This window comes from Xenopus laevis, chromosome 3L, assembly GCF_017654675.1.
Source record: "Xenopus laevis strain J_2021 chromosome 3L, Xenopus_laevis_v10.1, whole genome shotgun sequence".
NCBI classification, from domain to species: domain Eukaryota; kingdom Metazoa; phylum Chordata; class Amphibia; order Anura; family Pipidae; genus Xenopus; species Xenopus laevis.
In genome coordinates, this window is record NC_054375.1 from 892,081 (window position 1) to 904,379 (window position 12,299).

Genomic DNA, 12,299 nt, shown 5'->3' on the forward strand with positions numbered 1-12,299 from the left:
TACTTCTTTTGCATGGAGGAGGGTTTTTCCTGGTACTTGTGTGACTGTCTCTACTTCCTTTGCATGGGGGAGTGTATTTCCTGGTACTCGTGTGACTGTCTCTACTTCCTTTGCATAGGGAAGTGTATTTCCTGGTACTCTTGTGACTTTCTCTACTTCTTTTGCATGGAGGAGGGTTTTTCCTGGTACTTGTGTGACTGTCTCTACTTCCTTTGCATGGGGGAGTGTATTTCCTGGTACTCGTGTGACTGTCTCTACTTCCTTTGCACGGGGGAGTGTATTTCCTGGTACTCGTGTGACTGTCTCTACTTCCTTTGCACGGGGGAGTGTATTTCCTGGTACTCGTGTGACTTTCTCTACTTCCTTTGCACGGGGGAGTGTATTTCCTGGTACTTCGTGTGACTTTTCTCTACCTCCTTTGCACAGGGGAGTGTATTTCCTGGTACTCGTGTGACTGTCTTTACTTCCTTTGCACGGGGGAGTGTATTTCCTGGTACTCGTGTGACTGTCTCTACTTCCTTTACACGGGGGAGTGTATTTCCTGGTACTCGTGTGACTGTCTCTACTTCCTTTGCACAGGGGATTGTATTTCCTGGTACTTATGTCACTGTCTCTACTTCCTTTGCACGGGGGAGTGTATTTCCTGGTACTCGTGTGACTGTCTCTACTTCCTTTGCATGTGGGAGTGTATTTCCTGGTACTCAGTCACTGTCTCTATTTCCTTTGCATGGAGGAGAGTTTTTCCTGGTACTCGTGTGACTGTCTCTACTTCCTTTGCACGGGGGAGTGTATTTCCTGGTACTCGTGTGACTGTCTCTATTTCCTTTGCAAGGGGAAGTGTATTTCCTGGTACTCAGTGACTGTCTCTATTTCCTTTGCATGGAGGAGAGTTTTTCCTGGTACTCGTGTGACTGTCTCTTCTTCCTTTGCACGGGGGAGTGTATTTCCTGGTACTCGTGTGACTGTCTCTACTTCCTTTGCACGGGGGAGTGTATTTCCTGGTACTCGTGTGACTATCTCTACTTCCTTTGCCCAGGGGAGTGTATTTCCTGGTACTCGTGTGACTGTCTCTACTTCCTTTGCACAGGGGAGTGTATTTAATGGTACTTGTGTGACTGTCTCTACTTCCTTTGCACGGGGGAGAGTATTTCCTGGTACTCGTGTGACTGTCTCTACTTCCTTTGCACGGGGGAGGGTATTTCCTGGTACTCGTGTGACTGTCTCTACTTCCTTTGCACGGGGGAGGGTATTTCCTGGTACTCTTGTGAGTGTTTCTATCCAATAGAGTGAGTGTAGTTTGGAGAGTTGGAGTGAGTATATGTGGTTACTTTCATTACAAGTTCTGCTTTGTTATTGGCCCTTGGGTTCTTCTAGCTCCTCCCACCGATGTAGAGATTAGTAATTGTGCTCGTTAGGCCTGGTTAGTGGGGGAGAGATAAAGGTTTCAGTAGGAGTGGGATCCCCAGTAACTGGTTCTGTTCCCTATTAATGTGAGATCTCTATCGCCACCTCCTGATCAGCAGAGGATATTGCAGGAAGTACAGGAAGCAATGAGGAAGTTTCCTGCTGATAGGGAAGTGGAACTGGCCCAATACATATTTCTATCACTTTATATTGATTGTGAGAATTATAAGTCAGAGTGTGTCCCCAGGAATCATTGGTTCCATGTTGTTGTGCAGTTTTATTTATCAGAACTGAGCTCATTTAGGCAATAATTCAGCCTCTCCGCGACGTATCACTGGTGCCCTGGGGCAGTGCCAATGGGTTTGGGGCAATAGGAAGAGGTGCCAATGCCGGGGGAGGAATCGTTTCTCTGTGACGAATTCCAGGACAAAGGGCTTTTCTTTGTGACACAATCACTTCCCACTCACCAATGACACAGTCACAGTTTTATTGTTTCACATTCACAGAAACACAACGATATGATAACAACATGACTGGAGCCAATGCCACAAAGCGACAATACAACAATGCAAGTGATCCCTCGTATTTATCCTCTATTTATATATATATATAGCGCCTGCATACACCGCAATGCTGTATAGAGATTAGACATCAGCCTCTGCCCCAGTGAGCTTACACTCTAAGGTCCCTATCACATTCCCTTCAGCCTCTGCCCCAGTGAGCTTACAATCTAATGTCCCTATCACATTCCCATCAATCCCGGCCCCAGTGAGCTTACAATCTAAGGTCCCTATCACATTCCTATCAGTCCCTTCCCCAGTGAGCTTACAATCTGAGGTCCCTATCACATTCCTATTTGCCCCTGTCCCAGTGAGCTTACACTCTAAGGTCCTTATCACATTGCCATCAGTCCCTTCCCCAGTGAGCTTACAATCTAAGGTCCCCATCACATTCATATTAGCCCCTGTCCCAGTGAGCTTACATTCTAAGATCCCTATCCCATTCCCATCAGTCCCTTCCCCAGTGAGCTTACAATCTAAGGTCCCTATCACATTCCTATTAGCTCCTGTACCAGTGAGTTTACAATCTAAGGTCCCTATGACATTCCCATCAGCCCCTGCCCCAGTGAGCTTACACTCTAAGATCCCTATCACATTCCCATCAGTCCCTGTCCCAGTGAGCTTACAATCTAAGGTCCCTATCACATTCCCATCAATCCGTGCCCCAGAGAGTTTACAATCTAAGGTCCCTATCACATTCCCATCAGTCCCTGTCCCAGTGAGCTTACAATCTAAGGTCCCTATCACATTCCCATCAATCCGTGCCCCAGTGAGCTTACAATCTAAGGTCCCTATCACATTCCCATCAGTCCCTGTCCCAGTGAGCTTACAATCTAAGGTCCCTATCACATTGCCATCAGTCCCTGCCCCAGTGACCTACAATAGGGACCACTGTGCTGCCCCCGGGAAGAATGAGCAAGTGTGTGTGTGAAAAGTAGATTGTAAGCTCAGTGGGACAGATACTGCACAGCACAGGGGAATACATCAGCACAGGGTAAATAGAGGATAATAATAACAATAATTAACCCTGCAGAAAATTCCTTTGCAACATAAACTCTTTTTTAAAGGGGCGGTTCATCCTTTAAGTTAACTTGTAGTCTATTATAGAATGGCTAATTCTAATCAACTTTTTAATTGGTCTTTATTCTTTTTTCATAGCTTTTTGCCTTCTTCTTCTGACTCTTTCCAGCTTTCAAAAGGGGGGTCGCTGACCCCATCTAAAAAACAAATACTCTGTAAGGGTACAAATGTATTGTTAGTGCTACGTTTTATTACTTTCTATTCAGGTCTCTCCTGTTCATATTCCAGTCAATGCATGGTTGCTAGGGGAATTCAGACCCTAGCAACCAGACTACTTAAATGACAAACTGGAGAGTTGCTGAAAAAAAAGCTAAATAACTCAAAAACCACAAATAATAAAAACTGATAACCAACTACAACTTATCTTCCATCGTGCTAATTTAAAGGTGAACAGCCCCTTTAAAGCTTGAGTCCAGGGAGTTGGGGTATTCAGGCATTTTCTGCAGGTGCCAGGGAGTTGCTGCCTGTATTAGTACCGGGGGTCTCAGGGCAGAATATTGGAGGGATATGAGACATTTGAGAAATGTGTAGGTAATTAGTTCTGACCCTGGACTCTGCTACGACACTTAGGGGTACAAAAAAGCCCCCCTTTGTGTCCATTGAAAGAGTCCTTGTGCCGGGGGTCCGGCTGAGCTCTGAGCCCACCACCAACATGGAGAGGAGATGCCACTTAATGAGACATTGGAAAGATAAAGGCAAAGTAAACCAAAAGCAGCACAATACACAGTAGACATAGGCCACGCCCCCTGTTCTGGATACAAAATATCTGAGTGTGTTTTACCTTTAATTACAAAAGACTCTAAATAAAGGGATTGAACAAGTCTCCCCGGAGCCCCCGGAGCACATTATCCGTTTGTCTTTCAGTTTCAGCAGGTGGGACATCAGTCTCTCGCTTCCCGAAACGGAGTCCGAAAGGGTTAAAGTTAAATTTGCTCCTGGTGAAACGAAGGTGGCAGGAGAGCTGACTCTCTAATCTCCCCTGGCGGATAAAGTAGCAGATGTTGGAGCGACCTGGCCAGCGTAGAGCGTCAGCTTTGGAGAACAGCTCATAGGACTCACTCTTCTCCTGGGGGTCTCCTTCTGGGTAACTTGTCTCTGGGCCTGAATGGAGAGAGAGGGGCAATTACTTCTACTTCTACTATTCAACCCTCATACTGTACTGTCTAAGGGAATCAATATGGCACCTCCTCCTCCCATATGTATAAATACAAATATACAGAGAAGGAATGTTCTGGGCACACAATAAGCTATACCCTCATACTGTACTGTCTAAGGGAATCAATATGGCACCTCCTCCTCCCATATGTATAAATACAAATATACAGAGAAGGAATGTTCTGGGCACACAATAAGCTATACCCTCATACTGTACTGTCTAAGGGAATCAATATGGCACCTCCTCCTCCTATATGTATAAATACAAATATACAGAGAAGGAATGTTCTGGGCACACAATAAGCTATACCCTCATACTGTACTGTCTAAGGGAATCAATATGGCACCTCCTCCTCCCATATGTATAAATACAAATATACAGAGAAGGAATGTTCTGGGCACACAATAAGCTATACCCTCATACTGTACTGTCTAAGGGAATCAATATGGCACCTCCTCCTCCCATATGTATAAATACAAATATACAGAGAAGGAATGTTCTGGGCACACAATAAGCTATACCCTCATACTGTACTGTCTAAGGGAATCAATATGGCACCTCCTCCTCCCATATGTATAAATACAAATTACAGAGAAGGAATGTTCTGGGCACACAATAAGCTATACCCTCATACTGTACTGTCTAAGGGAATCAATATGGCACCTCCTCCTCCTATATGTATAAATACAAATATACAGAGAAGGAATGTTCTGGGCACACAATAAGCTATACCCTCATACTGTACTGTCTAAGGGAATCAATATGGCACCTCCTCCTCCCATATGTATAAATACAAATATACAGAGAAGGAATGTTCTGGGCACACAATAAGCTATACCCTCATACTGTACTGTCTAAGGGAATCAATATGGCACCTCCTCCTCCCATATGTATAAATACAAATATACAGAGAAGGAATGTTCTGGGCACACAATAAGCTATACCCTCATACTGTACTGTCTAAGGGAATCAATATGGCACCTCCTCCCATATGTATAAATACAAATATACAGAGAAGGAATGTTCTGGGCACACAATAAGCTATACCCTCATACTGTACTGTCTAAGGGAATCAATATGGCACCTCCTCCCATATGTATAAATACAAATATACAGAGAAGGAATGCTCTGGGCACACAATAAGCTATACCCTCATACTGTACTGTCTAAGGGAATCAATATGGCACCTCCTCCTCCCATATGTATAAATACAAATATACAGAGAAGGAATGTTCTGGGCACACAATAAGCTATACCCTCATACTGTACTGTCTAAGGGAATCAATATGGCACCTCCTCCTCCCATATGTATAAATACAAATATACAGAGAAGGAATGTTCTGGGCACACAATAAGCTATACCCTCATACTGTACTGTCTAAGGGAATCAATATGGCACCTCCTCCTCCCATATGTATAAATACAAATATACAGAGAAGGAATGTTCTGGGCACACAATAAGCTATACCCTCATACTGTACTGTCTAAGGGAATCAATATGGCACCTCCTCCTCCCATATGTATAAATACAAATATACAGAGAAGGAATGTTCTGGGCACACAATAAGCTAGACATTCATACTGTACTGTCTAAGGGAATCAATATGGCACCTCCTCCCATATGTATAAATACAAATATACAGAGAAGGAATGCTCTGGGCACACAGTAACATGAATACCCATCCTGCACTTAATGTTTAACAGATAATAAAGTTGTTCCCCTTTAAGTGGGTAGAACTGGGCCCCTTGGGGAAATAAAATGAGTAGAAGGAATTTTCGCTGACAGGTCCCTGTCCCACATTCCGTGACTAAATGGAGTGATTCGTGGAATGAGAATCCTTATTCCTGATGGAGTGATTGGTGCTGTCACTATCATTGGATAAGACATTAGGTTTATTATGGGATGTCTCTAGGGACCAATGACTGGGAGCCGCTCTCACTGCACAGAAATCTGTGTCTAAGGGAGAATTCTGGGAAATACTAAGGGGTCGGAATCTGTTGCCACTTTCTGCCCCCAAGTGGTACTGCCCCAGTACTACACTTATATTTCTGCTGCTACTCCTCTTCTTTTATTAAAGGGGAACTCCACCCAAAACCATCATGTAAAGTTGCTTAGCGTGACGTTTTCTTTCATTAGAGAATGAGAACGAGCGCAGTTCCCCTTTAAGGTGCAGATTTGTCACAAATTTTTCGGTGGGAGGAACAGAATTCTTTATCTTTTCATTCAAATTGCCTGTGGGACCCCCGTGTATAATGTACAGTTACTTCTTTACTTCCCCTTTATTGCGCTTATGATTGGTAGATACTGACCCGCAATCTCCTCCAGTCCCAGACCCTCCTCATTCCCCCCGTAGAGCGGCCCCCCGGCAGCGTCTTGGTAAATGAGCAGCGTGAGAAGGAGGAGCAGCTTTGCCCTGGTCATTGCCGTCAGCTGAGGAGAAGAAAAGGGAAAATCAGGATTCATAAAATTGTCTTTTTTTTGTCATTTAGAATCTTTGTTAATATACTGGGCTGCCCTTAATGAGTGCTGGGGAGAAACCTTATTCACCAGCCTATGACCCGCCTGCTGTCAGGGAGTTGTAGTTCAGCAACAGCTGGAGGCTGCAATAATACAATGTGTTCCTGTTGCTGCGCTACCCCCAGAAAGGGACAGATTTCTGTAATACCAAGGGATCTATTTACTCATCTTACTCTACTTTACTCCATAAATATATCTACCCCATGACTCTACTCTACTCCATAAATATATCTACCCCATAACGCTACTTTACTCCAAAAATATATCTACCCCATAACTCTACTCTACTCCATAAATATATCTACCCCATAACTCTACTTTACTCCATAAATATATCTACCCCATAACTCTACTTTACTCCATAAATATATCTACCCCTTGACTCTACTCTACTCCATAAATATATCTACCCCATAACTCTACTTTACTCCATAAATATATCTACCCCATAACTCTACTTTACTCCATAAATATATCTACCCCATAACTCTACTTTACTCCATAAATATATCTACCCCTTGACTCTACTCTACTCCATAAATATATCTACCCCATAACTCTACTTTACTCCATAAATATATCTACCCCATAACTCTACTTTACTCCATAAATATATCTACCCCATAACTCTACTTTACTCCATAAATATATCTACCCCATAACTCTACTCTACTCCATAAATATATCTACCCCATAACTCTACTTTACTCCATAAATATATCTACCCCATAACTCTACTTTACTCCATAAATATATCTACCCCATAACTCTACTTTACTCCATAAATATATCTACCCCTTGACTCTACTCTACTCCATAAATATATCTACCCCATAACTCTACTTTACTCCATAAATATATCTACCCCATAACTCTACTCTACTCCATAAATATATCTACCCCATAACTCTACTTTACTCCATAAATATATCTACCCCTTGACTCTACTCTACTCCATAAATATACCTACCCCATAACTCTACTCTACTCCATAAATATATCTACCCCATGACTCTACTCTACTCCATAAATATACCTACCCCATAACTCTACTTTACTCCATAAATATATCTACCCCTTGACTCTACTCTACTCCATAAATATACCTACCCCATAACTCTACTCTACTCCATAAATATATCTACCCCTTGACTCTACTCTACTCCATAAATATACCTACCCCATAACTCTACTCTACTCCATAAATATATCTACCCCATAACTCTACTCTACTCCATAAATATATCTACCCCATGACTCTACTCCATAAATATATCTACCCCATAACTCTACTCTACTCCATAAATATATCTACCCCATGACTCTACTCTACTCCATAAATATATCTACCCCATAACTCTACTCTACTCCATAAATATATCTACCCCATGACTCTACTCTACTCCATAAATATATCTACCCCATGACTCTACTCTACTCCATAAATATATCTACCCCATGACTCTACTCTACTCCATAAATATATCTACCCCATAACTCTACTCTACTCCATAAATATATCTACCCCATGACTCTACTCTACTCCATAAATATATCTACCCCATGACTCTACTCTACTCCATAAATATATCTACCCCATAACTCTACTCTACTCTATAAATATACCTACGCCATAACTCTACTCTACTCCATAAATATATCTACCCCATAACTCTACTTTACTCCATAAATATACCTACCCCATAACTCTACTTTACTCCATAAATATATCTACCCCATGACTCTACTTCATAAATATATCTACCCCATGACTCTACTCTACTCCATAAATATATCTACCCCATGACTCTACTCTACTCCATAAATATACCTACCCCATAACTCTACTCTACTCCATAAATATATCTACCCCATAACTCTACTCTACTCCATAAATATATCTCCCCCATGACTCTACTCTACTCCATAAATATATCTACCCCATGACTCTATTTCATAAATATATCTACCCCATGACTCTACTCTACTCCATAAATATATCTACCCCATGACTCTACTCTACTCCATAAATATATCTACCCCATGACTTTACTCCATAAATATATCTACCCCATAACTCTACTCTACTCCATAAATATATCTCCCCCATGACTCTACTCTACTCCATAAATATATCTACCCCATGACTCTATTTCATAAATATATCTACCCCATGACTCTACTCTACTCCATAAATATATGTACCCCATGACTCTACTCTACTCCATAAATATATCTACCCCATGACTTTACTCCATAAATATATCTACCCCATAACTCTACTCTACTCCAAAAATATATCTACCCCATAACTCTACTTTACTCCATAAATGTATATACCCCATGCCTCTACTTTACTCCATAAATGTATCTACCCCATAACTCTACTCGATAACTGTATCTGCCCCATAACTCTACTCTACTCCATGAATGTATTTGCCCCACAACTCTACTTTACTTCATAAATGTATCTACCCAATAACTCTACTCTACTCCATAAATACATCTACCCCATAACTCTACTTTACTCCATAAATATATCTGCCCCATAACTCTACTCTATAAATGTATCTACCCAATAACTCTACACTACTCCATAAATACATCTACCCCATAACTCTACTCTACTCCATAAATGTATCTGCCCCATAACTCTACTCTACTCCATAAATGTATCTGCCCAATAATTCTACTCAACTCCATAAATATATCTGCCCAATAACTCTACTCTACTCCATAAAAATGTCTACCCCATAACTCTACTCCATAACTGTACCTGCCCCATAACTCTACTCTACTCCATAAATGTATCTGCCCCATAACTCTACTCTACTCCATAAATATATCTACCCCATAACTCTACTCTACTCCATAAATATATCTACCCCATGACTCTACTCTACTCCATAAATATATCTACCCCATAACTCTACTCTAATCCATAAATGTATCTACCCCATAACTCTACTCTACTCCATAAATGTATCTACCCCATAACTCTACTCTACTCCATAAATATATCTACCCCATAACTCTACTCTAATCCATAAATGTATCTACCCCATAACTCTACTCTACTCCATAAATATATCTACCCCATGACTCTACTCTACTCCATAAATATATCTACCCCATAACTCTACTCTAATCCATAAATGTATCTACCCCATAACTCTACTCTACTCCATAAATGTATCTACCCCATAACTGTACTCTACTCCATAAATATATCTACCCCATAACTCTACTCTACTCCATAAATATATCTACCCCATGACTCTACTCTACTCCATAAATATATCTACCCCATGACTCTACTCTTCTCCATAAATATATCTCCCCCATGACTCTACTCTACTCCATAAATATGTCTACCCCATGACTCTACTCTACTCCATAAATATATCTACCCCATAACTCTACTCTACTCCATAAATGTATCTACCCCATAACTGTACTCTACTCCATAAATATATCTACCCCATAACTCTACTCTACTCCATAAATATATCTACCCCATGACTCTACTCTACTCCATAAATATATCTACCCCATGACTCTACTCTTCTCCATAAATATATCTCCCCCATGACTCTACTCTACTCCATAAATATGTCTACCCCATGACTCTACTCTACTCCATAAATATATCTACCCCATAACTCTACTCTACTCCATAAATATATCTCCCCCATGACTCTACTCTACTCCATAAATATATCTACCCCATGACTCTACTTCATAAATATATCTACCCCATGACTCTACTCTACTCCATAAATATATCTACCCCATGACTCTACTCTACTCCATAAATATATCTACCCCATGACTTTACTCCATAAATATATCTACCCCATAACTCTACTCTACTCCAAAAATATATCTACCCCATAACTCTACTTTACTCCATAAATGTATATACCCCATGCCTCTACTTTACTCCATAAATGTATCTACCCCATAACTCTACTCGATAACTGTATCTGCCCCATAACTCTACTCTACTCCATGAATGTATTTGCCCCACAACTCTACTTTACTTCATAAATGTATCTACCCAATAACTCTACTCTACTCCATAAATACATCTACCCCATGACTCTACTTTACTCCATAAATATATCTGCCCCATAACTCTACTCTATAAATGTATCTACCCAATAACTCTACACTACTCCATAAATACATCTACCCCATAACTCTACTCCATAAATGTATCTGCCCCATAACTCTACTCTACTCCATAAATGTATCTGCCCCATAACTCTACTCTACTCCATAAATATATCTACCCCATAACTCTACTCTAATCCATAAATGTATCTACCCCATAACTCTACTCTACTCCATAAATATATCTACCCCATAACTCTACTCTACTCCATAAATATATCTACCCCATGACTCTACTCTACTCCATAAATATATCTACCCCATAACTCTACTCTAATCCATAAATGTATCTACCCCATAACTCTACTCTACTCCATAAATATATCTACCCCATAACTCTACTCTACTCCATAAATGTATCTACCCCATAACTCTACTCTACTCCATAAATATATCTACCCCAAGACTGTATCGTACTTATCCTACAGTTGGAAATCCATCAAGTATATGAATCTTCTCAGCAAGAATATTTGACACAAAAGTAAATGAAAGAAGCCCCCGATGTTCCTATTCTGCTTTCCATAAAGGGGAAATAGAAAGTGTAATTTTTCCTGCAGGAATTTGGGGTAAATCTCAGGTATTGGGGCATTTCATGGGCACAACTAGGGGTGAAGCTGCTGCTCCTGGTGCCACATTGTTTGCCTGTAAGTGATACTTTCCCTTTGCTTCATATTTACATCAGAATTCTGTCAGAATGTAACAGTTTGTGACCCTCACTTTACACTGGTGCCCCCCACTTACTTCCCCCCTTCCCCAGGCAAAGTACTTACCTCTCTCTGTCGCCTTTGTACAGACTGAGCCCAACTCTGTGCGTCTCTTTTCTGCTCCAACTCGGCACCTTCATGGGATTTATACTGAGACTCTTTCCATGAATCATAATTATTATAATAGGTTCCCTCGTCAGAGAGACAATAATTGTCATGTTTATGTGGATAGCGCCACCTACTGCTCCTGTCTGTGAACTGCAGCCTCCCAATAATCACCCACCTGCACCCCAACTTCTCATAAACATTCCCTCATATCAACACATTCATTTCTCTCCTCTCACACTATATATATATGTATACTACAGACTATATATACTACAGACTATACTACAGACTATACTACAGACTATATATACTACAGACTATTTATACTACTGACTATACTACAGACTATATATATATACTACTGACTATTTATACTACTGACTATATATACTACAGACTATTTATAGTACAGACTATATATACTACAGACTATATATACTACTGACTATTTATACTACAGACTATATATATACTACTGACTATTTATACTACTGACTATTTATACTACTGACTATATATACTACAGACTATTTATACTACAGACTATATATATACTACTGACTATTTATACTACTGACTATACAGATGCAGCC

The 12,299-nt window shown here is 40.6% G+C and overlaps 1 protein-coding gene across 1 annotated transcript; it reads right to left on the minus strand.

Annotated features, from left to right (window-relative positions):
• Nucleotides 1-3,108: 3,108 nt before the first annotated feature.
• kiss2.L (kisspeptin 2 L homeolog) lies at nucleotides 3,109-11,717 on the minus strand (the record flags this gene model as incomplete). Its single annotated transcript, NM_001137577.1, is given in 3 exon segments — nucleotides 3,109-4,145; nucleotides 6,511-6,631; nucleotides 11,665-11,717. Coding segments are annotated over 2 exon segments (414 nt in total). The 5' UTR covers nucleotides 6,623-6,631; nucleotides 11,665-11,717.
• Nucleotides 11,718-12,299: the final 582 nt, after the last annotated feature.